The sequence below is a fragment of the Diabrotica undecimpunctata genome, chromosome 5 (genome assembly GCF_040954645.1).
Source record: "Diabrotica undecimpunctata isolate CICGRU chromosome 5, icDiaUnde3, whole genome shotgun sequence".
NCBI classification, from domain to species: domain Eukaryota; kingdom Metazoa; phylum Arthropoda; class Insecta; order Coleoptera; family Chrysomelidae; genus Diabrotica; species Diabrotica undecimpunctata.
This window is the reverse complement of record NC_092807.1, coordinates 51,739,915-51,767,211: the sequence shown is the minus strand read 5'-3', so window position 1 is coordinate 51,767,211 and position 27,297 is coordinate 51,739,915. Positions and strand designations below refer to the sequence as shown.

Here is a 27,297-nt window from a genome sequence, read left to right as displayed (position 1 = left end):
TTTTAGTTTATTGTATGGATAATTATTTTACAAAACAGTGTTTCATGAAACCTTTGAATTTTAAAAGTACTCAAAATAGTACAGATACTCCATTTTTTCTTGACCTTCCTATATTTCTTCTGAAGTTTGGGCGATCTCAAACTATTGTTACTAATGTGTTACCTCCCATTCCACATAATTATGCAGCTGTGCCACTTATTTTTTGTGTCTAGTATCCAGTTCTTAACCTACTTCATAACCTGTTCATAACCTACCACGCTGCTTCCTTGCAATTTTAACACTTGTATTTTTGTGTGACATTTATTGTACCAGATTGTATATTTAAGACATCTGCTATTATGTTTCCTTTATTTATCTGTTGTATAATTTTCACTTCTACATCTCTAAAGTTATCCCATTTTGTGCCTCCTAGTGGCGGGATAGAGGCACAATAAACTGGCTGACAGTGCACTTTTTACTGTATGAACAAATTTAAGTGGGTGTGGGTTATAAGCATTTTGGTTGCATCAGTAGTGTGTTGGAAAAGATATTCAGATATTATTCTCACTATGAAAATATGGAAGAGAATAATTTATAGGCAGATGCACGAAGAAATTAAATTGCAGAAAACGAATTTGAATGTATGTGAGACAAAGAAACTAAAAAGCTCACGACATTTATTTATCTTGAGAAATCATATGATAGAATTCCTTAAGGGATTTTGTATTAACCACTCAAAAAGTCACTGATAAGCATGTGAAGATGGTACAAAGGTCTTATGACCAAGTGCCACAGATAAACATGTCTTGTCTGAATTAAGAAGAAGAAGCATCTAAAGATTGTGTCAGATATATAATGAAGCAGCAACAACTATAATACTACTATTATAGTGTTATTACAAGTGGGATGGTTAAGTTTTATGTGAAATTAATATTATAATATAAAATAATATACATAAGGGTTCAATTCTTAATCCTTATTTATTCTTATTAGTGTTAGTTTATATAACAGTGAAACTACAGGGTAAAATTAGCTAGTACTTAATATATGCTGATGATGTAGTTTTAGTAGGAAATATTGAAAGGGATTTAAAGCAAAATACTGGAGTAGTGGAGACAAGCTCTCGAAGAAAAAGTTTTATCTAGGAACAGTAATGCAGAGTGCATGTGGCAGAAATAAGAATGCGATGGATGAGTGGAGTGACAAAAAAGGTTTAATTTATATATTGATGGAAGTCTAAAGGTGGCACCAATTAATGCCAAAATGCATAGGTTAAGGGCCAATACAAAGATGGTCAGTTCCAAGTTCTTGGAAGCAATAGGAAAGGAAGATTAAAGAACACTTGGTAGGATATGTCTGACAAGGGAATTGCTATCTCCCAAGATTCAAGTAAAATTGGGAAGTTGAACCTACCATAAAAATAAGGGTAAAGGGAATGATGATATCACTATAGCTATGTCCCAGTGTTTTCAAGTACTTATTTAAATTTCCTTTTTCACTGAATTATTTTGCCATCCACTTTTAGTTAGCATTTTAACGGATTTTTCTATTTTTTTTGTTTCGTTTTAAGAATCTCTGTAGTAGATTAAGCCTTCTCATCATGTGATGAGCGCAAGCGTAACTGCCATTTTGAAACAGCGGCAATTCAATAGTTTCGTACTGTTTTAAATATTGGGGTCAAAAATGGTTGGGAACGCAGTATTATTTCCACAATTAATTTAATCATGATAAAAAATCGTTAATGGTGCTTCCACAAAAAGGAAAAAGAAATGAGCTAATTGATAGGTTAGACTTTATTACTTATTTACTATACAAATAATGTCTAAAAATTTTAATTCTAAATCATGTCAATTGACAAATATGCAAGCAGGAATAATGTACTTACCTGTTGATAGCGTGTATAACTCTTTTATACCCCATAACAACACCGCTTCGTTTTTATTTTTCCCACAGATAACATAATATCTAATAAACGATTAAAAAAATTATTTGCTAATTGAGAAATTTTTTTTTTCGTTTTTTTCTTCAATAACTATACTTTCCTTAGTGTTTTTTTTATCTTAATTATGTGTTCACAGGTATTTCAAAGGGTTACATTTTCAAAAGATCGATTTATTTTTTTATTCCCTATGAAAGTCTAGTAGGTACTTCAAGAGTATTCACATTAAATTTTTGTAGTAACAGTTTTTCTCGTAACGTTGTTTTTCTGTGCGGTAGATACGATTTCTCGAGAACGAATCGACCGATTCGTTCATCCGACCGAATGAATTGTCTGATATTTTTTACATTTTTCCGATTCTCACGGTTAAAAAAAAATGTTTCGTATAAAACAAGAACGAGTCGACCGATTGAAAATCGCTTCGTTCAATCAAGAAACAGATGAACTGTCCAAAAATTCAGCAAAATCTGCTGATTAGCTCTCGAGAACGCGCGAAAAAACCAAAGTTTCGAGAAAAACGTGTTTGAAATTTTTAAATTGAGAGGGCCCGTACGGGACCACGCGTTATTAAAATCTGCTCGAATTTACTTCAAATTTGGTGCGAATACTCGTGAAGTACTGTACTTTCACATGGAATAAAAATTAATCGATTTTTTGAAAATACAAGATCTATGTAACTCCTTAACATGCTTATTTACAAAAAAAAACGGTACGAAAAAAGTCTGAAATTGACGCATGTGCACAAAAAGTTGTGATTAAAAGGCTCATCGTTACAATCAATGACGTTGTTACACGTAATTGGTTCCAACATGATCCGCGCCACATTTCTCCTTCATAGCAGTAGGATCTCACGGTCAAATGTGATATTCTAATGATTTCTTCAAATCAAAATCCTTGCCATTCATCGGCTAGTTGAATTATTAATTTTCAATCGAAATTAAAGATGTTAACGATTTGCTAAATCATTCTTGTTTTTTTGCCAATTTTTTTGTGATTGGATTTATTTAATATATTTCCTAATTTTATTTTAAAACTATTTAAAAAATTCCACACTTAAACATTGAAATACAATAAATTACTATTCTCTGCAGCAAAATAAATGCTTCATTGTGCTGTTACCATATACATGGTCTAATATTTAATGGAACATTTTCCAGGACTTCACATAATACCTCTTCCAGAAAACCTGTGTAAATAGTTAATCTATTTAGTAAAAATAATTAGCGCACAAATATATTTCATTATCTAATAATTCTAACAATATTCTTGACAGTAGACATACCAGAAAAGCTCAGATTTGTGAGATACATGGATTGGAAATGATAAAAAGTTCGATATATTCCGATTTATAAAAAAAACTAAATAATACATATTCAAAAGGCGAAGAAGAATAAAGTAATTATTAATTTATTTATAATTTTATTAGTTCAAAAACTTATGGGTGGTCATAAAAAATCAAGACTTCAAATTTTACGTCTTTCTTTTATATATAAAATACCAAGCATATAAAATAATTACAAACCAGACAAAGTAATATTTACAGTTTAAATCTAGTATAAATGATTCTAGCATGTTTAAGCACTTCTTAAAGCTTTTACAAGATTTACTAGGCATCCATTTTTAATTTTGTAGTATTCGATAGTTTTGTCATTTTTCAAAAATTTTCCTCCGTAAATGAGTCGTTGTTGAGAATACGGGTATTCTGTAAATATATTTTCAAGTTTTAATTTGATGCTCTCTATTGTTTCTGTGGGGTCTACCTCTATGACTTCTTCAGCTGCAGCTACGGGTTTTATCCTCAGTTTCATTGATTTCTTTACTTTTATTGTTAATTACTAGAATTTAGATCTGGAATTTCAGTTTTACAAAAATTTTAATTTGACACTAATCGTTGGGTTGTCATTTTCAAAGGTTATTTGATGTTATCTATAATATCGATACCTTAAGTCAAGAGCTACAAAAGCTAACACTATAACCACCTCTATATCCACTACCACTATAACCACCAGATATATGGAAAATTATTTCAAAGTAAGTTTATCTGAAATTTGTTTTCACTTTTTTTTTTAAATAATATTTACAGACACAAAATACAAGTGTTTACTTTTATATTAGGAGTTATTTATATTATATTTCAGTAACAAATAATAAGAATTCTAATATGAATATACTTCTGACAACGAATTGCAAATAGTAAACGACACGCATCTTGACGAATGCGATTGATTTATATCGAGTGACCAAGGCAACGATTCCAAAGTATCATCTGACGGAAAAAAAGGACTGGAAGACGTTGATGTTAAAAGTATGAGACAAACCGAAATTACTCTTCAAAAGTTATTACCAAAATAAATTTAGTCACAATTCACAGTTCACAGTATGTACACCATTACTCTTCTGCAATGACATCTGCATTTGTAATTCAAAAATTCTGCCAAGAAATCCTGATTTTAATAATTTGTAACCATGGAATTTGTTTGTGGCTGATGAAATGCGGCAAATTCTTCTCACACAAGCTAATACAAAGATTGAAAAAGGTCGGTCAAAGTTTAAAAAACTCTTTCCATCTTATAATAAAGACATAAATATCGAGCTAAGAACTTTATTGGTCCCATATTTATTTGATGAAATCTAACAATGTATTAGAGGAGAGTCGGCTATTGGTGCGCACCTAAGGTTAATTCAGGATATTGCAAAAACTTAAAACATTTCAGTTTCCAACTTTTGTGAAGATATACTTTAAGGTCCTAGGTATATTGGTAGGTACCGCATTCAGTGAATGGTTGAACAGTAGATCTGTGAGAGGCGAAATTTGGTAACACTTTTTTAACTGTCGGCCATTTTGACAGTTGTCAAGTGATTTATGTTAAGTTTAGTTTGGCATTTCAGCATGAATAGACTTGACACCTGAACAACGCTCCCAAATTGTACAAATTTATTTCAAAAATTGTGGTTCGGTTCTCAATACGTATCGCGCACTACGTCCATTTTATGGTTAACATAATATTCCATCAGAGCAAGTAATTCAATTAACTGTGAAACGTTTTTGCTCCACGTTTAATTTAAATGATAATATGCATCCACAAACACGTCGTATGCGTACAGAAGAAGTTGTTGCTGTCGAGCTAGCATACAAGAAGACCAGAATCAGTCTATCTGGCATCGTGCACAGCAGTTGGATACGTGTCCATCCACTTTATGGAAGATTTTGCCGAAAGATCTTGCTTTGCGTGCTTACAAATAGAAATCATGCAAGAATTGAAGGTACATCATCATCTAGCAAGGCGTAGATTCGGCGAGTAAACGAAGCTCACTTTTGGTTGAATGGCTACATCAACAAACAAAACTGCCCTATTTGGAGTTAGTATAATCCTCAAAAATGTATGTTAAGAAATCATTCCATCCAGAAAAACTATTTGGTGTGCTTTATGGTCTGGTGGAATCATTGGACCGTATTTCTTCAAAAACAATGCTGGAAGGACGTTACAGTCAATGGTGACCACTATGAGTACTGCCTTTTTCATTCCCCAATTGAACAATCAATATGTACAGAAGCTGTCATTTCAATAAGACGGCGCAACATGTCACACGGCTAAAATGGTAAAAAAATAACGTGTATAGATATATACTTTTTAAACTATATATATTTATATCAAGAAAAAAACTTACAAGCTTATTTTTTGACACAAAAACAATAACACGCCCCGTGAAAACATTTAAACGATAACTGCCAACTTAACCGGTAAAGTATCTCCCGACGTTCGTTTGTGTGGAATAGATCTGGCAGTTGCTAATAGATGACGCGACAATATAGTTTAGGCTATATTATTAAATAGGAGATTAGAAACATCGGTGCGCACAATTACTCGACGCGCACCATTAGCCAATTCTCCCATAACTTTTCTTTTTACAAGTGATGGAAGAGTACCTGATATTTTTCATTATACAGTGAACATGGGTCGTTTTTGTTTGTAAGGTTTGATGAGGAAACAACGAGAAAAAAATGAAGACGCGAATAAAAACAAGTTAGCAGCAATTAGAGAAATTTGTAATATACGAGGTCTGTCCAAAAAATGTCTGACCTTTGAAGAAAACGAAGACCATAAGCTGCTGTAATTGTGGTAAAATGGGACATGTACGCAGTTAAAGTAAGCATTCTAGGTATAACACGAACCAAGAAACACACCAGCAGTTTAAGAATCTAGACGGTCAGATAGCCAGGTAGATTGAACGATTTCAATATTGAGCGTTGGGCCGGAGTTAGCCAAAGGAGCCGATTCTCTCTCTAGAAGAGTGTCCAGCAGGGTGTTCCCTCTGCAGCAAAACAGAATCCAGGGAAGCAGAAGTACTCAGAACAACGGTGATAAACGAGAAGTGGGCGCCTACTAAGATTAGAGAAGAACAAGAGAAAGATCCAGTTTTACAGAAAATTCGAAAATGGAAAAAGGAAAACCGTCTTGGCAAGAAATATCAAACCTATGCTCAGTAGTTAAAACATATTGGGCCCAATGGGACTCATTTATCGTGAAGAACGACTTGATTAAACGAGTACTGGGAAATGATGATGGCTACAAGAAGAGAACAGAGTTGGTGATTCCAAAGAGCAGAGTAGCCGAAGTACTTCATCAGTTACACCACAGTCCATCAGGAGGGCATTTTGGTGTAAAGAAAACCAGTCAGAAAATTCGTGAATAGTTTTATTGGATGAATAGTTCCGACGATGTAAAGGTCTGGTATAAGAAGTGTACTACCTGTGCTACGAGTAACGGACCTTACCGAAAAAAAAAAAGACTGATGTGATACAATACAACATTGGAAATCCGTTTGAAAGAATAGCTTTGGGCATTGCCAGGCCATTTCCAGGAAGTGAAAATTGTTGCAAGTACATGTTGGTCATGATGAAATACTTCACAAAGCGGGTTGAGATCTACGTAATTTAGATCAGAAGGCCGCCACTATTGCCGATGTGTTGATCGAAGAGTGTATCAGCCGATTTAGAATGCCTTTAGAGATCCATGGTGACCAAGAAAGGATCTTCGAGAGCGAACTATTCCAGGGAATCTGCGGTAGACTGGACATAAAAAAAAACAAGAACTACAGCCTATCACCCGCAATCGAATGTAGTAGTGGATCAAATCAATAAGACAGTTGGCAAGTATTTGGCAAAAATGGTGTCCAATCACCAGCGAGACTGGTACCAGTACCTTCTGTTCTTCGCAATGGCCTACAGATCCGCTGTTAAGGAAATAACGTGCCAAACAGCAAAAGTCAATGTGATTTAAAGTTTGGATGTCGATCTGGAGAAGATGTAGCTGATGAAGATTATGTGAACAAATTACGAAGAAGAATGGACGATATACACGAGTTTGTCCGTTCCCATCTTTAGATCGCTAACTATATAATGAAGAAGCGGTATGATACCCAAAACGAACAAGATTGTTTTAAGAAGAATGATAAAGTCTCGCTCTATACTTCGAAGAAGCGAAAAGGTTGTTCTCCTAAGTTGCAGCAGTTCTTTAGAGGTTCGAACCTTATTAGGGAAAAGATTAACGATGTCAATATTTTGAGGGGAAAACCGATAACAGAATCAGCTGGCGCCTTTCGAAGGAAATCACAAATCCAGAAGAAGTGGAAGTAAACAAAGTTCAAGAAGTACGTGAACTCATGTTTGAAGAATTCAGGAGCATATGAAGATACCAGTATAGCGAGAGATGGTGTTACCACTAAAGAAAATAAAATCGCACTTCCAGATAAGTACTCACTGGTCCATCCAACAAAGCATACTTTGTTAGTTGGCCCATGGACCAACCTACCTACCAAGATGTATAGAAAACTATACTTCAATTGAGATAGCACGTGCTGAAGTCCAACGTGCAAAAATTAGCCATGTTAAAACTAGAATGCTGCCAATTGAATTGAAGGGTTGTCCGAAATATGGTGGAGGAAATCTTGGGAAAGATACCGAAGTTCAGGTACTAATCTGTTGCAATCCATATGGTTGCCGGTGCGGAGCGAAAACCATCCCTTGTCACTTTTATACAACTGGGAGTTGTTAATGCTGGTCCAGTTGCTGATACCAACATCCAGTCCGGACCAGGTTACAGAAGATAAATACCATCGCTTAAGGAGGAGAAACATAGAGGATGAGGATATATTAAAAAAAAACAATTATTACCTCAGTTCAAAATGTTGAAAAAGCTAAATTGTGGTCAAATGTGTTGATTGAACGGTGTTTGATTTAAATAACTTCATATTTCCCGCAAAGTTCCATATTCTTCTACTTATTTTTTTAAATACACTTTATATATCTCACTTTATATATCTTTTTTGCCTTGATAGCTATACGGTGATCTAATTAGGTACATTCCTAAAAGTTTTTAGCTTAGGTTATACGAATCCCTTACAGAAATGTCTTGTTTAAGCGTTTTTCATCAGGTTACCTTTGGTCTTCATCGTCGTCTCCTTCCATGAACTTGGAACTTTGTAAGCATTGGGTGATTATCGTTTTGACGTGAAACCCGTTGAAGTTGGGAAAGTTTGGCATATATTTTTAAATAATGAATTTAAATTTAATCTTCAGTTTTGATACACAAAATTTTCTTCCCAAAAAAAAAGCGTTTTGAACTATTACTACAAAGGGAACGGAATAAAAAATCCAAAGACAAAAAAAAACCTTTTTGTAGAGTTGTGTAATTCATTGAATGTTGTAAATTGCTTTGTTTATCAATAATTACCAAGATTTGCTTACATATTACATATGCAGGTATTTCTTCTGCTTTCACTTAAGAAATCAAACACAAACATAGAAAAATTAAATGTTTTATATATTACCAAATTTCAATCATGTTAGTATCACTGGTTTTCTATACCACCTCTTAACGCCACTACCAAATGCAGTATTGTGCCTCCCTTCAATTTATAACTAGATACGGTCTTATCATCTTTTAGTTGTTTTCCTTGAAAAACCAGTCTCTGTTGCGAAGGTGGAATACCTTCTTTTTCTTCTAGTTTCTCCTTAATTGTTAAGATTTTATCCAAAGGCTCTACATCGAGCATGCGTTCCTCTCCTGTTAGTGTCACTACTTTTATTAACATCTGAGAATGGGTACTAATGAATTTTGTTTTCTAAATGTCTTATTTTAAATCATTTTTGAGTGAGACGATGGAAGATTTTGACAAGTGCGACATAAATTGTTCTTAAATATGTAACATTCTGTCAAGATGAGTGAGCAATTGACGTGTTTCAAAGTAGGTTAAGTGATTGATAGAGCAATATTATATCCGTTTATGTTAAATCATGATACTAAATGTTGACTATGAATGACTATGATTTGTTTTAAGTATAAAAGAAGAAATTATAAAAGCTTCATTAGGCACAAAAATAACAATTACTATTCTTCTTTTTTTTGTTGATGATTACGTTCCTAGTGACTAGGTAAGCCAGCAGTTTTTAGTTGCGTGTTCTTAATAACAGGAGGCGAGGCCTCTATGTATCAAGACATTAACATACACGGGTATTTTTGTTTGACTTTAATTAAATTTCAGTTAAAATCTTTAATTAAAGTATTATAATTATTTAATAGAGTGAAGTAACATCAACATTTAAGTAAACAACGCTTTTGGTGCCAAAACAAAATCTAAAAATAGTGCTTTTTATCACCAATCGGGTCAGCCATTTTTTTCGTACCGTTTATTACTGTATAATATTAGGTTAGGTTAGTAGCATTTACAGAGATAATTATGTAAATTTATAACCATAGACATAATATAAAATAGACTGATCGTTGCATTACCAGCGGTTCACCAGTACGACAGAGAAAACAATATTGCAGCATTCAGTCTATCTTGTATTATATGTCTATGTTTATAACATAATAATTTGTATTTATATTTGAATATAAATTGCACAAACATAGCTCTGATGTAAACTATGCAAGAGATATGCCATGCAAGACGGACTTGCATGCAAGATAGACTTGCATGGACTAGATGTAAAGCTATCATTAGTAAATGTGACAGCGGCTTGTCATCGAGACTGCTGAACGCTCAGCTTTCCAGCCACTGAGGTCGTCTGGACGCACCCAATGTTCTTTCAAATTATGTGTGCTTTGCACTAAATTCATATTTTAAACTACGAATTAATTTTGATATATAAGTAAAAAGTGAAAATAATAGGAAAAACACAAGAAAAATACAAAAAATTAAGGTCTAACGGTTAGACTCTAACGTCATAGCAAATGACAACTGAGTTTTCATTGCTGTTATGTAAAACTGGTGGTCTTTCAAGATGTCCCAACCAAGCAGTCAAGCAATACAATCCAAATATATTCTCGTTAGTTCAAAAATATTCACTAATTAGAAAAAACAAGTTTTAAATCGTAATTAGCAGCTATTATTTTTCCCTAATCTTTTTTTTTACATCAGCAAGATATTACTGGTATTAGGCTCTTGGTCTTTTTACTTACCAAACCATGTCCTTTCATTAAATTCTACCAAGAAGTCTTGTTCTTTGAAATAAAAGTTAGTAACTTTTTTATGGGGAGTTTATGGATTTCTTTTGGTTACACAGCTCAAATCTACGAAAGGTGTAAGTTTCATTTTCAGTAATTCCCATAATTAGCTCCCATCTCCCAATATTTATTCCCCTCTTTTGTATATTCAACCTATTGCCTCTGAGACGTTACTCTCGTCTTCATGGATTCCCGTTCAGTTTCCATGTGTCGAAGTGATTGTTGCAGGCTTTGGTTCATTAGTGTTCCTATCCTTAATAGATTTCTGCCTATTGACCTGTGTAAAACTAGTAATATTTAAGGAATTCGCAATAGAGCTCGTTCAAGCCATCCTGCAAGGAAAAATATTTGGAAAACGAGGTCCAGGAAGAAGAAGAACATCTTGATTAAAGAACCTCAGAATCTGGTTCAATACAACATCTGTGCAGCTTTTCCGCGCTGCTGCAGATAAAATAAATATTGCCATGATGATCGCCAACATTCGTAACGGATAGGCACATCAAGAAGAAGAATAGAGCTTCCGATGCAGCCTGTTCAATCTTACCTCAGTATGGAGATTCAGATGCAGTCCTTCGTCGGAGTCTGGCTTTAAGCCCAGAACTGCCCAGCTTAAGTAATTTATTTTGTTTATCAAGACAGGTTCTTGCCATCTTCAGATTCCCACATGAGGTCTCTGGAAGGTACATCTTTGGATTTTAGCCTTAACAACTCTCCATACCGTCTTTTCTTAAAGGAAAACCATTTTATGTTCCACCAAGTAGTGGTGACGGCGCCGACACTACTTAAAGACCTATTGTGCCATAACCAAACATGTATGGCAATTGCATATCCAAAACGGACTGCCACAAATGCTCTACTGGAAGCACCAGACCGCGTATGATTTAACGTTGGGTTTATACCTTAGGAGCTCTATATATTTTGGGCTTTTATTTATTTTATACTCATGGGACCAGAAGAGACAAAATCAATAAAAATAAAAAAATTGGGGATTTTTAGAACAACCTAAAAACGAATGAAACCACTTTCAAAAAGGATGTTCAGCAGACTAAGAATGATATATGCCCTTGAATATCCTCATATATCAAAGTATGAATTTATTTATACTTATATGCATGTGTTTATATCAAGCATGCACTTATTTATAACATTATATCTTTCTTCCAATGGTCCTCAATGGACATTGGTGATAGCTCAGGCGTATAAATGTTTGTTTATAGCGGCTCTGAATATTTTGAATGGTGTTTTACCAGACTACTACTGTCTTAAGTTTTTCAGCCACGAGATTCGTCGTCTATTCTTCTTATTTTAATTTCCTTTGCATTATAACCTGAAGAATTTGGTACTGATCCTTTCTCATCACATGACCAAAATATGATAGTTTTCTACGTTCAATTGGGTAGATAAGTTTTTGATGCTTATACATAGCTATTATCCTAGATGCAATAATTCTACTTACTTATCCGCATTTATCTTAGTTATAACATTAACATTAGACAAAACAAATTATATTTTGTTTTTATTTACAATATTGTATTTAATTACATAGGTATAGTCCTACCAGAGATCTAAGAGTTAGAAGAAAAATTTATAACATGTATGAACAATAGATGATCCCCACGGTAAAAACCATCATGCATATGTTGCAGAAAGTTGACACATAAATCAAGTGCTGCAGTGAGACAGTAAGGCAATGTCTTCTAAAAAACGATCGATAAACGCCAAGTGATTATGGAATCTGCTTGTCTACGAATATGGAGGACGGAATTTTTAATTCAAATTCATAAATACAGAGAAAGTGGAAGAGAAATTGTTTATCTGGATGGGACGTGGTTTGACATCCATGACGTTCCAAAATGTGGTTGGACAGATTCTCCTTGTCGCTGTAGGTATAACAAAAGCTTCATCAAATGAAGGAAAACGTATTACAATAATACATGCAGGAAAAAAATGGTTTTATACCTAATGCTTTAGCCTTGTCATGCAAAAACATTAAGGACTCCCATGTCGACTATCATGATGACACCACATCAGAATTATTTGAGAACTGGTTTTCAACTAATTTATTGCCAAATATAGCACCAAACAGTGTAATTGTGATGGACAATGCCAGCTTCCACAGTCATAGGCCGAATAAAGTTCCATGTTCTAATGACACCAAACTTAGAATCCAGGAATATATGCTGGAAAATGATATATATTATAAAGATAATTAGGTATACTAAAAAACAATTACTTGAAACTTTAAAATCATTTTCCATCAGAAAACAATATTATTGAGATAGTTTGGCGGAAGAAATGGGTCATACAGTATTAAGACCCTCCTTACTATTGCATGTTCAATCCTATTGAACACATATGGCATGAATTAAAAGCATTGGTAAGGAGAAGTAATGTTTTGCTTAACCTAAATATATCTGTGGTTCGTCTAATTGAATTAGAAATGGAGAAAATAACCAATGACAGCTGGAAAAATACAGATAGGTTACTCAACGAAACAATTATTATAGATCTAGATAACGACAGGGATAGTGAAACTGACTTGTCCATGTAATTTTTAATATAAGTACTTTTTGAATTGTATTATTAAATGGTAAACTTTCTATGTATACGTAATTTATGTAAATATTTTTATATTCAGTTGATAACGGTATAAAACCAGCTTTTAGACACACCTCAATTTTGAAAATAAATTTCTAAAATATTTTTGCCTCTCTTCTTTTTGTACTCTATTTAGAAATGATAAAGTTTTGTAAATATGTGAATGTAGTGTATGTAAATATTTTTGCAACTATTATAACTTTAGTAGACAATGATAAAGACTGGCTTTTAAACACACCTAACAATCGAATAAGTAATGCAAATCGAAAATAAAAGTACGATCCTGTCCAGAGGCGATCTCCCGCTGTCTTGCGGTAGACACTTATCGATAATAAATATTAATGACTCTCTTAGATCTCTAGTAGGACTTTAGTTATTTGTATTATACTTACATGATTTACGTACCTACCACCTTTTTATACACGCCACAAGGGTATCGGAAGGTTTTATTTCGTACTTACTCAAAAATATTCACCCCATCTATTCATGATCATTTTCATCTGTAAATATTTCGCCTTTTTTTTTTTATTGAAATTGAGAAATACGGGGCAATACTAAGTAGTTCATATAAGTTAATCAGAATATTTTAAGATTTTATCAAAAGAACCCCGACACTTTTCTTACTTAAAAGTGGTTTCAGTTTAATTGGCTGACACTTTGCAGATAGGTAGCTTTGGTCATGCTGATAAAAGTTTCATTGGCCTAAGTCCCAGAAATCAATCGGATTTTGCATGAAAAAATAATGACAGTTTGTTACATAAATCTGATGATTTATTTATTGCTCTGAAACCGGCTGAGATTTGCAAGTGAAATTTGGTGGGTATTAAGAGTTAGTTATTGCGCATTTTTTGACATACAGTTAAGAATATTGTCATACATTTTATATTCTAATAGTAATAGTAATATTCTCAAATAAAAAAAAATTGTAACTGCGGTTTAATTTAACCCATTTTTGCGCTCTCATAATATTTACGCCGCTCCCAGTTTAGTTAAGTTTAAACTTAGATTATTGTCATGTTTATTATTATCCCAAACTTTTGTTTCCTATCAGAACATAAAAACATAATAAAAATATAGTTCCCATTCTTCCAATTTTTCTTGTATTACATTATAAGAATTATATTTTTTATAGCATAAATACGACCAAAAGTGATATATGACCAATGAAGTGAGAAATGGCAATAGGACGCCCAAGAAAAATTTGGTCAGGTAAAATAAATAAACGCTAAGCTAATGATAAACAGTATGTTGAAATAGAAGGAAGAAGAAGCAAATTAAAAAAAAAACTCTTTCAAATATGATCTACTCGATATTTATGTAAACAAATGATGAGTTTTTCTTCTTCCCCTGTTTCAATGTTAATAGCTGTTTGAATCATAGATTCAGCTACACTAGGTTATTAGCGCTGCAAGTTAAATTTTAAAATATACCTTACCTATCCGCATAATATTACCCAAATGCTCAAGATTTCACCTTTTAATAGTTTGTGACCCTTCCTTTTCCTACATTTTGAATATATTTGTTTCAGATCTCACTAGACATAAGAAACATGATTTTTATTTTAAAAAGTGTAATAATTAATATATTGTACGAATATTACAAAATTGTCTTGGAATCATATGAATACTTTTTTATTTTAGATGAGATTTATCAACACTGGCTTGACCTAAGGTACAAATACATGTCCATAACTCCAGAAATAAGAAATTTGCTTCAAACACTTAGTGATCAATATATTCTCGCTTTAATTACAAACGGAACATCAAATGCTCAATGGGAAAAAGTCGACAAACTGAATATTCGGCCCTTCTTCGACCTGATACTGGTCTCCGGTGATCTTCCTTGGGAAAAACCTCATTCCCAAATTTTTCTCGAAGCGTGTCATCATCTAAGCATTGAACCACACCAAGTGGTTATGGTTGGTGACAAGTTGGAGACCGATATTTTAGGTAAATATTATACATTATTCAAATAAAGTTAATAGCCTATCTACTGCTGATTATTAGAGCTATATGAAGTTGATTTTGAATTTAATAATAATAAACCTGTAATAAGAAATGAATAGATCGTAATATTCTCACTTCGATCTAAAAAAATTAACGACGTGAATTGGAATATGAGTAAATGTTTACCTTAACAGGATAGTTAATAAGTGATAAATCCCAACGCAATTTTTTCTAGTTTTTGGAATAAGATTTTTAATTATTTTGTTTTTAAATGTTCTCTGTTTGACGTGCCTGTTGGTATTTTAAATATGAATGTTAGGTAAGTTAAGGAATATTTGACTTTAGACATAAATATTATTTAAACGAAATAATAGAGAAAATGGATTTAAGGTGTATTTGATAGCTTGAGGTTTTCTTTATCAAAATAATTAATAAAAAAATAAAAAATGTGTTTTTTATTCGCAAGAAAAAATTATTTTCACTAAAATTCAAAAAACTTTAATTCCGGCCTATTTTGAAAAATTAGTGGTAATTACGGCCTAATGGTGATCTAATTCCGGAATGCATATCAAAAAAATGTAAAGATTTATTTTAATATTTTCAAAGTAGATATAAAAAATACAGAAGCATAAAAACATAATTTTTATATATAAGGGGCATAGAAAAAGTAAATAAAATAAAAAGATGTACCTACATATGCAATACATTTTGAACCTAAAAAAACAACAAAAAATACTTTCGACTTTCTAGTTCTTTTGCCTGTTTTTCTGTCAGAACCAACATTTTTGTTTAAAATTTCATTTTCTTTTTTAATTTGCCCCATCTATCTCTCCTCTTCGTTTTCGTTATTCTCAATATTTAGGTTTAATTTGACAGCTTTCGAAATTTTAATTTTTTCTGTTTTCTTGCCATCAGATTCTGCATTTTTCTTCGTGATTTTAGGTGCTTTTTTTCTTTTTCTTCAAGCTTTTGTTTTTTCCTTGATTCCTTTTCATTTTTTCATCTTCTGCTCTTCTCTGGTACTCCATAAAATAATTAGCAATCGTTTCTACAGGTGTTAATTTTTTTGTAGACTTTCTTTTGAACGTTTGAGATATTTCTCTGGGGAAATAAAATGTATTTTTAAATGGTGTTGGAAATTTTGGAGGAGTGACAAAATAGGATTCAGCAGAATTTATGGGAGATTGATTTTCAAAATAGGTTCAGAAATCATGAACTATTTTGCGCCATGTAGCTTTGACAGGTCGGAATATAGCAACATCAAGCAACTGCATTTGTTTGGAATTTGAAACCAGTGCTACCAAAACAATTCCATTTTCACGACAGAACTCGCTCAATGCCAAAGCACATTTTCATATTCCATTTATTAAAATAGTTTGCCACGTACTCATAAAACGTTTCTGTATCCATCCACCCACTTTCATTTTATCCGATACTATAGAGAAACAAAACCATTGGTGGTGGGATATGTCCTCTAGCGTATATTGTTGCTAATACGGTCAGACATTCTTTTTCATCGTTGGCAATGCTGTTATATACAGTTTTAGATCCTCTTTTAACTAACACTTGTTTGTCCTGTGGAGCCATAAAAAATGCTGTCTTGTCGAAGTTGAATATTCGGCTTGGATTTACCAACACATCTGTTTGCCATTTTGATTGAAATAATCATATACTTTCTTAAACCAATTTCTTATCCTGTCCTCTGCAACGAAGGAATGGCAAGCTGTCGAGGTCTTACTTCCGGATACCGGGATAAGAAATATTGGTACTATCTATCTTCGGATTGGCTCTCTTTTTTAATGAACACTGCTACTGCTACGGGAAAAACCGCGAAAAAAAACTGGTTTTCTTCCAATATTTTCGTGCACATACTTTTGCATTTACATCTTTCAATATGAATGCAAAAAAGGATGCTTTATAAGCAGACGTGCTACTTTTCATGCCATTTAGGGCCCGATCCAGTAGCTCTTGTGAATATTTTTTTCTTTGCATTGGCGAAATATAATAAAATCTAATATCACATTTTTTTGGGAACAAATTCGAGATTTTTTTCAATTTTCTACCATTAGAAATAACCACCTGAATTTCATAGTGGTGAACTTCCTTTTTTGCTTTTATAGAAAAAAAAGTATGGGACGGAATTTGATAGTACGTTTTTGATAATATTTAAAAAAAATGTATTACTTTTCTAATAATTTTTAAGAACAAATAAAGACTAATTAAGGCCCAGGATGTTCTGAACAGAGCAGTGACTATACCGTTCTGACGAGACCTAAGAAGGTCGAAATACGTATCAGCGGTTGTAGCTGCACTGTATCGAAACAAAAATCTAATACCGTCATTCTGACTTGTATCAATATTTATGACAGGACTACGTATTTTTAATTCCTAATATAATTATTTTAACGTTAGATTTTTAACCTATGTGCTAAAATTCTACTCTCTTTATCATCTGTTAAAAAAATTGAAACCTAATGAGCATATTTGTGTTGATAAAGTGATTGTCTTGAATTGTCTAAATGTTTTTGTATACTAATTCTGGTTACTTATAAACAAAATTAACTTATACTACCAAGCTCTTTTCATATACCCTATTATGAATTAAAATATATAGAATCTTCACTAAATGTTTGTTAATTAACAGCTTAATTACATAATCCCTCAGGCGCCTCTCTAACCCGAGAAATGATAAACATCTTGATATGCTGGTCCTGTAGTAAAGTACTATATTATTAGAGTTCTCTTGCATTGTCAAGTGCGAATGACTTATGTAAACTTAAAATTCTTTTCATGTATTTATATTTTTATTTTGACTAGCAATTTTTTGGAATTAATTAAAATGATCATTAGGAATTCAGGCGTCCAATCAATTGGAATAAGTTAAATAAAACAAATATGACGAAATATATTGAATATATTTTAAACTAGTATCATACTGTAGCTTGTAGCTGATTAGCTACAAAATAATTTAACGGTTATTTTAATTATAACAATATTTTGATTTTAGTATTAAATAATTATAGTTACAATTTAAAATTGAAAACTTATTTTGCTAGTTTAATTTTAAAATTAATTTATTTTATTTAATTTACTGCAATTTTAAGTGGGAATAAGAAAAATATTGATACGCAAATTTGATGATAATAGTTGGATTTGCTTGATATGCACTTCGCTTGTGCCGCTGGTTAATAATCAAACTCCGTGCGAAAACAAAACTGACTTTATTTTGAATTACACAATACATATAACATGAATGCTAATAAGTATTATGTCCGCTCGCGCTGAATGCTGTATCACCGATCTCGTCTCGTATTTGAGTGCCGTCTGTCGTCTTTGGGGTGTCTTAAGGGACTCGCCTTATCTTCACATATGGCATAATATATCTTCCTACGCTACTATGTTGCCGGGTTGTAAAAATGTATAAAATAAACTTGAATTGGATGGAGGCGTGAACATGGCCCCCGCCTTGGCAAACACTGCCAACAAAATCGTCTGCTAATGCTAAATGTTCAAATGTTCAAACTACACTTAGTCCGAAACGGGTAGCGGACACACCTTGGAAAAAGAACGAGTTATGATACCATTGTCTGTCTTTATCCTAAAAACTCTGGCTACACCATCACTGCCGCGTAAAAGTTCGATCACGCGACCTAACTTCCACCTTAATGGAGGTAAATTGTCCTCTTTTATGAGCACTAACGTGTTTTCCGCAACTTCACCGTTAGTAGTAGTCCATTTCGTGCGTTTTTGTAGTTCGGAGATGTATTCTTTGTTCCATCGTTCCCATATATGCTGAGAAAGCTGCTGAATATGCTGGAATTTTGAGAGCCGATTAACTGGAACATGACGCAAATCTGGATCTGGATTGGTAATAAGTGGTCTTCCGATGAGAAAATGTGCAGGGGTTAATGGGGAGAGATCATTTGGATCACAGGATAAAGGATGAATCGGTCGGGAATTTATTATAGCTTCAATCTGCACAAGCAACGAATAAAATTCCTCGAACGTTAAGTGCGCGTTTCCCAAAACCCTATGCAAATGATGCTTAACTGTTCTTACTCCGCTTTCCCACAGTCCGCCAAAATGTGGAGAATAGGGAGGTATGAAGGACCACGAAATATTATTCTTTAGCAAGGATTCCCTTATCGCGGGAGTGTACTGCTCTAAAAATTTTCTTAACAATTTTAACTCCGAACTAGCTGCTATAAAATTGGTTCCATTGTCGGAGACCATCTTTTGAGGCTTGCCTCTTCGCGCAATAAATCTTTTAAAGGCCAACAGAAATGATCCCTTAGACAGTTCTGTAACTAATTCTAAATGTATGGCCTTCGTACAAAAACAAATAAAAAGACACATGTAACTCTTTATTAGTTTACAACCTCGACCCTTTCTATCGCGAATTAAGAAAGGGCCCGCATAATCTACACCTGTTACAATAAACGGTGGGCCACCTGCGAGACGCTGGGCAGGTAGGTCACCCATTATTGGCTGAATGGATTTAGATTTTAATCTAAAACATTTTACACATTTGTGTACGGTACGTCGCGCTAAATTTCTTCCTGATAACGGCCAGAAAGTTTCTCTTATAGTTGCAAGTAAAAGCTGAGGACCAGCATGCATAAGATCCTTGTGAAAATGATTAAATATTAACGACGTAACTATATGATCTGCCGCTAAAATGATGGGATGTTTTTTGTAATACGTAAACTCGGAATGCTTTAAACGCCCGCCTACTCTCATGATGCCCTGATCATCAAGAAATGGAGATAAATTTATGAGTTTGCTGTTTTTATCTAAAGATCCCTTTTGGTTCAAATGCTTTATTTCATTAGAAAATGACTGTGATTGACACAGTTTTAGAATACGATTAAATGCAGAATGTATTTCATCCAAAGAAAGGGGTTCAGAAGTTCTTTCCTTATTTTTGCACATGCGGATGAATCTGAACACATATGCAGCGGTTCTTTTTAAAGTAAAATATTAGAGAAGCGCTCAAATGAAAATACTTCCGTATTCTGTGTTTCATCAAGTTTATTCGTAAAAACCTTTATGTTTTTCCTCGTTTCGCTTGTTTCAGTGGGGACAACTTGTAAATTTGGCCATTTATCTGAATCTTGTATGATCCACTCCGGTCCATGCCACCATAAGTTACACTCCATTATTTTATCTGGTTCCACGCCTCTGGACACTAGATCTGCAGGATTATCCTTGCCTGGCACATGACGCCACTGCGCAAACGAAGTGGTTTCCTGGATCTCTGCTACGCGGTTACTAACAAACGTCTTCAATGCATTGGCTGCTGTTTTCAACCAACTAAGTACTATCGATGAATCTGTCCAGAGGTAACACGTATCAAATTGCACATTTAATGAATTTTTGACCTTATTGGTCAAACGCGATAAAATTACTGCTCCACAGAGCTCTAAACGCGGCAAGGTAACTGGCTTTAAGGGCGCAACCTTGCTTTTTGCACATAATAAGAATGAATACGACCTGCCTAACGAATCGGTAGATTTAATGAATATGCAAGCACCGTACGCCTTTTCTGAGGAGTCGCAAAATCCATGAAGTTCTAGTTTGACCTTACTAGAACATATAACATGCCGAGGTATTTTTAAATTGTTTAAGCTTCCTAATTTATTCCTAAACTGTAAATAATTATTTGTTAAATGCTCCGGTATGGGATCATCCCATGAAAGACGCTCGAGCCATAGTTGTTGTAACATAATTTTCGCTATGATGGTACACGCACTTAATAGACCCAAGGGATCAAAAATTTGAGCTATGTCCGATAATAAAGTTCGCTTTGTGATTATACGGCCTAGAGATGAACTTATGCTATAAAACATAGTATCTGATTGCGGTGAGTACAATAATCCCAAAGTTTTCGCCTTCTCGTTTTCACCGAATTGAATAACGGAACCCGTAGTTGAATTATCCGGTATATCTCTTAATATTTCAGGATCATTTGAATAGAATTTACGCAATGTAAATCCTCCGCCTTTGAGGACCTCAAAAAGTTGTTTACATGCTTCGCGCGCTTTCTGTTTTGAATCAAAACCTGTCAAAAGGTCGTCCACATAAAAATCGGATTTAATAATGCTAGCAATGTTAGGATTTTTAGCTTCTTGCTCCTCTGCCAATGTCATTAGACATTTAATCGCTAAGTAAGAAGAGCATTTCATACCGTATGTAACTGTTTGTAACTGAAATATTTCAATCGGTTCTTCCGGATTATTTCGCCATAAGATACATTGTAAGGATTTTTGATCATCTGCAACCAATACCTGACGGTACATTTTTTCTATATCCGCACTAACTACATATAAGTGTGTTCTAAAACGCAATAAAATGGAGAGTAAATCATTTTGTAAGGTTGGTCCGGCCATTTGAATACTATTTAATGAAATGCCGTTTGTAGTTGGCGCACTACAATCGAACACAACGCGCAAACGTGTCGTCAAAGAATTTTCTTTTAATACTGGATGATGTGGCATAAAATAAAATGTAGTATTTACCCTAAAGTCTGTTGCCGCTTCCGTAATTCTGCATAAACCTTTCATATGTCCCAACTCTTTATATTCCTGGATGAATTCGCTATAAAGAGTTTTAAGATTGGCATCTTTATTCAACTTACGCTCGAGATTTAAAAATTTATTTTTTGCTTGACGAAATGAATCACCGAGTGAACTTATCGGTTCCTTAAATGGCAATGATACTATGAATTTGCCTGTCGCGTCGCGTTTCACCGTATCTTCGAAATGTTTTTCGCATGCAATTTCTTCGCCCGAGAGTGCAGGTTTTCCATTGAAAACCTCTTCAAGTTCCCAGAACTTACGTAGCTGTTCTGTAACTTCGATTGTGTTTGTGAAATTACACTTAGTTATTCGCTTTTCTGATGCTTTGTTTTGGCTGATATACGGCCCTGCTATGATCCAGCCAAACATTGTTTCTTGCATGAAGGGTTTATTTTTACCTAAACTAATTCTGTTTGTGCCCAGTATTTGCCAAAATAGATCACTTCCTATCAACAATTCGACCTTCTGTGGTTTATGAAAATGATTATCCGCTAATTTTAAATGTTTAGGTATCTGATAATCGCTAATGTTTATTTCAGATGCCGGCACGCACCCCGTAATTTCTGGTATTACGAAACAATTTAAAGTTGTATGAAAAGTTATATCGCTACGCGACTGTATATTTATTTCGCATTTGAATCGAACGGGAGATGCAATATTATTTATGCTCATGACAGATATGTTCGCGCTTGTCGTTTTTAATTTAAGTTTATCGCATAAATTTTCTGTTATGAATGAGCTTTGTGAACCGCAATCTAACAAAGCTCGCACTATGTATGCCTTACCTTGGCCGTCAAAAATATTAACTAATACTGTGGACAGTATAGTTTGATCTGCAGCGCTAACTACCGAAACTGACAAATTGGTAGTGTTTAAACTACCTTGTATATTATCTGCAGATCGTATATCGCTCGCGTTTTCTACCGGTTGATGAACTAAAGCTGCGTTCTGTTCGCTTGACCTATCTGGATGCAATAAAGTATGGTGTTTTGACGCGCATTTCTTGCATGTTGATTGTCTACACCGCTTGTAGAAATGTCCAGGTTTAAGACAATTCGTGCAAAGATTGACCTGTCTTACTTTATCAAACCTGTCCCTAGATGAAAGTTTCGAAAATTCGCCGCATTGATAAATGTTGTGTTCCCTTTTGCAAACAGGGAACCCCGGTGTATTATCCGATTTATTTAAAGTTCCCTGTGATGAATATAGACCGCGAATGTTATGTGAATATTTCGTATTCCGTGAATATGCGCCCGCCTGAGAAATATTCCGTGTATTTTGTTTTTCAGCTTGATTTACCTCACGAGATTCTAAGAGGTCCGCCCTTGATTTTAAAAACGTTTTAAAATCATCAAAACTAGGAATTTCATTATGTGTTTTGCTATTCTCCCATGCGCGTAAAGTCGATGTATCGAACTTACAAGAAATAATATGAATAAGGAGTATGTCCCACGAATCAGTAGGTAGCCCTAGCTGCTTTAACGCGTATAAATGCTTCGAAAAAATGTCAACTAATTGCCGCAATCTATTAGATGACTCTTTATGTATTGGCTCTATATTAAATAAGGCATTAACATGATTGGAAATTAATAATCTCTTATTATCGTACCTTTCCCTAATTAATTTCCACGCAACTGTATAGTTTTCGGCGGTAAACTCTAATGTTCGTATGACCTGCGCCGCACCGCTCTGTAATGAACTTCGTAAATAATGAAAACGCCTTATATTGTCTAAGTACTCATTTCTGTTAACTAAAGATTCAAAAAGATCTGCAAAATCTAACCAATTATTATAATTACCATCAAATTTTGGTAACTCGATAGGTTTAAGCTCAATACAATCCCCTGTATATGAATTCTTAGAGCGCTCACTTGCTTTATCGCTTTCTATACAAGCTACTTGTTGATTATCGCGAATGATTTTTCGCGCTACCGCTAATTGTGAATAATATTTGTTATAGAATTCTTCGCGCTCCGTATATTCGTCCTCTAATAATTCAAATTGAACCGTATTTTCTATTTGCCCCTGAACCTCATCGAATTCGCCCTGTAAATGTTCTATATTATTTACCATTTCAATAGCCTGTAATACTTCTAAATCTGAAATCGTTTCACCCTTAGTTATTTTATCATTTAACGCTAATATAAATTTCGAAAATATTGTGAGTTTGCATTTAAAACCGCCCCTTTTTCGCTTTAAATTCTCCATAATTTTATAATGAATTAAACAGTAAACAGAAACAGATTATAAATCGCTTGATATTCGACCCTAACGTTCTCAGAATTATCACATGTGCAGAATAAAGGTACAAAGACTGATAAATAAAGGGAATGTGAAATGAATATGCTCACCAAAATATTTGTATGTTTATTCTAACAGCTCTAGCCTCCTGGCGCCAAGGATCGGCCTCAACTCGTATAATAGATCTTCACAGATTTTAAACCCACAGTTGTCCAATTATGTAACTGTCTTAAGAATAACGTTCGACAGTCTATAACGCGCTCGGGCCACTATGAATGCACTATCTCGCCCGCTAATTTGATGACACAAATATGAGTTCGGAATTCGGTGAATTTACACTGTTTCAACACAAGAATTTGATGATTCGGCTCGAATAGACCATGTATTTGCTTGATATGCACTTCGCTTGTGCCGCTGGTTAATAATCAAACTCCGTGCGAAAACAAAACTGACTTTATTTTGAATTACACAATACATATAACATGAATGCTAATAAGTATTATGTCCGCTCGCGCTGAATGCTGTATCACCGATCTCGTCTCGTATTTGAGTGCCGTCTGTCGTCTTTGGGGTGTCTTAAGGGACTCGCCTTATCTTCACATATGGCATAATATATCTTCCTACGCTACTATGTTGCCGGGTTGTAAAAATGTATAAAATAAACTTGAATTGGATGGAGGCGTGAACAATAGTTACTTAAATAAAGTAGCTTTTTAAAATTATTTTAAATGCACCCCACTCCAAAAAATTGCCCTCTAATAATTGTTTCACTGAAAAGAATATAGTGTAGCGAGATTAAATAAAACGAGCGGTTCTTCGCTAATGTTCTTGATGCTTTTTAGAGTTGTAACCGTTATATGAGCCCTGCCGAAAGCTTGTTCGTAACACTGCTCCCCTCTTAAATCTGAGCGTCCCGATCAGTAACTCTATATGTAGGCCCAGGATGGCGGAATCTACAGGACTCTCCAGCTCTGCATGAACCCCTCAAGAAGAAATAACAGTCTACAGACTTTGAAGGATACGATCTCATCGGGTTAATGCAACACACAGTAATTCGTACGCCGGTTTCTCGAAAGATCACTTCAAGCATACTTCTGACAATCTTCCAGTCCAGATTATCTAGTGCATGGCCTATCTTGGGTAAGGCCAAATTCTTAATGTCGTAATTACAGACGATTTTCTTCAAATTAGTTAGAGCACGCCATATATCCTCTTAGGTTGCCCTGTCTGTATACTACTTCCTAGTCACCATATACAGCAAAGATCGAGAACCATCTTCCAATCTCAGTACTCTTCGAGTGCTGAGAGAGTTGTAACCGTTATATGAGCCATGCCGAAAGCGTGTTCGTAACAATAGTTTTAAAACAGAGTAAAAATTTAACATTAAAATGTTACTATAGGGTAAAAATTTACGTGACTAATAAATATAATATTTTGGTATCTACTTGAATAATTTATATTTTTTTATTTTTAGGCAGCATCAACTCAAAACTTGGCGCAAGTATTTGGTTACCATTAAATAATGAGAAATTATCGATCCATGCACCTAAACCAGATTTTATTATTAAAGAAATTTTAGATTTACACAATCTAATGTCCAAAATAAATATCATAAAACAGGGATTTACCTTACAGTTCTGTGATGTCGAAGACTCTAGTAGTAATAGCAGCGATGGTAGTTAGCACCCGCTAATAATATTAATGATCTTTACCTGAATGATGTTATGTTCCTTTTATGACTGACGGGTTTTTAAGTTGTTATTAAGTTATGATTAGTGTGGATAGGGATACAATACTTTTAAAATCAATTAATTGTTAATTATACATGATTTTATCGAGATCAGTCGATAGGATTGAAAAAAGTTGCATATTTGATCAAGTTTTGATATAGGTAATCTAAATGCTGTAATTTATTTATTTTTAAATGATAACCAAATATCTAGTATTAATATTTACTAACAACTTCACGACTGTTTTGGTGGTCATAAATCTTTATATACTTTATATTATATTCACAGTCACGAAAAAGCGCGCTTAAACAGTATTCGCTGTGTGCAAGTACTTGGAGGCGATACGAGAAATGATCGTGCGCGTGAAGTGGCGAAAACTTATATATTTTAGCACATTTTATAAGTATTATCATTGAAGAAAATGGGATTTTGTAAATGCTGTGTTGAAAATTGTAAAAATACAACAAGAAATAGACAAGTAAAGTTATATTCGTTTCCAAATTATAGACACATTAATGCAAACAGAAGTGGTTTTCTAATATAAATTACTATAATTATTGTATTAAATAAACAAGTTTAAGTCATTTTATGAGCAGTTTATATACGAATAATATATTAAAACCGCTAAAAACTTCGCCTATCTATGACACTAGGTGTCTCTCTTCCAAACTTGCACATAGCGAATAGTTCAATAAATCCTGATAAACACAAGAAAATATAATTATATTAGATTATATATAGAGGTACTATTCGCCCTTTATTCCCTCTATCACTATTTTACAAGCTGCGGCCGATGAATATTCCATTGGAAAGGATCACGCCATGGTAGTGCCTTTCGCGCGCTTTTTCTTAGCTTTGAATATATTATACACTATCAAGTAAAATATAACATTACAAACTTTTCAGCATATGCAAGAAGTCAATTAAAACTCTATCTATCTAATCAGCAATAAGTATGTTATGAAGATAAAACTCTTCTTTATTTTAGCCTCTCGCTATACCGTATAAGTTGAATCCATCTTAGTTATATTTTTCTATAACTTCCATTAAACAATTATTTTGTTCCATCTAATCTCATTTTATATTTCAATGTATAACCAGTGAATTTTTATTCATTTTATTTTCATCAAATAATATTGTTTTTAATATCAAATAATGAAAAATCATGTTTGTGTTTAACTCCCTAGCTTTAGCTATTTTTCAGTATTATCTTTCGTATGATTAGATATTTTGTAGAATAGGTCGATTGATTGATAAATCAATCACAGAATACTGATCAAATAGTCTATAGTATGTAAGATGCAAATGTAACCAATCCAGCCATATAGCTGTATTTTTTGCTCAGCTTGATTTTTTTATTTATTTTTTAAATAATATTTCGATGTTACTTATTCTATATTTGTTTGTGCTACAATAAATTTGAGATATTTACCAGGAGTATAAGATTTCGTGGCTCGTAGTTTGTAATGATACATTATTTTCAGAGATTATAGTTTGCCTGGTTTGGAATTATTTCTCTCTGATGAGAATTCGCATCAAATTAGATATAGCAATAGTTGGAAATGTCGTTCTACGCCCAATCGATATTGTAATTTTTGTTGCGTCTGAGGAGGGGCTTCGTATTTCTTAAAGCTGGGATCTCCAACCCATATAGGTGCAGATCCTCTTCCATAAACGTTTATCAAGTATTTTTGAATTTTGATAGCTTCTCCGAACATCCAGGGACAGTAATCAAATATTACACTAAGTACCTGTGTTTTTTTCGAATGAAATTTG

At 33.7% G+C, this 27,297-nt stretch overlaps 1 protein-coding gene across 1 annotated transcript in view; it reads left to right on the top strand.

Moving 5' to 3' along the window:
- Positions 1-26,932, top strand: part of LOC140441313 (N-acylneuraminate-9-phosphatase) — a 65,464-nt gene extending 38,532 nt beyond the window's left edge. The window contains exons 3-4 of the mRNA XM_072531958.1: positions 14,667-14,975; positions 25,266-26,932. Coding sequence (XP_072388059.1) covers positions 14,667-14,975; positions 25,266-25,474 — 518 coding nt within the window. The 3' untranslated portion in view covers positions 25,475-26,932. The remainder of the gene's footprint in view (positions 1-14,666; positions 14,976-25,265) is intronic.
- Positions 26,933-27,297: the final 365 nt, after the last annotated feature.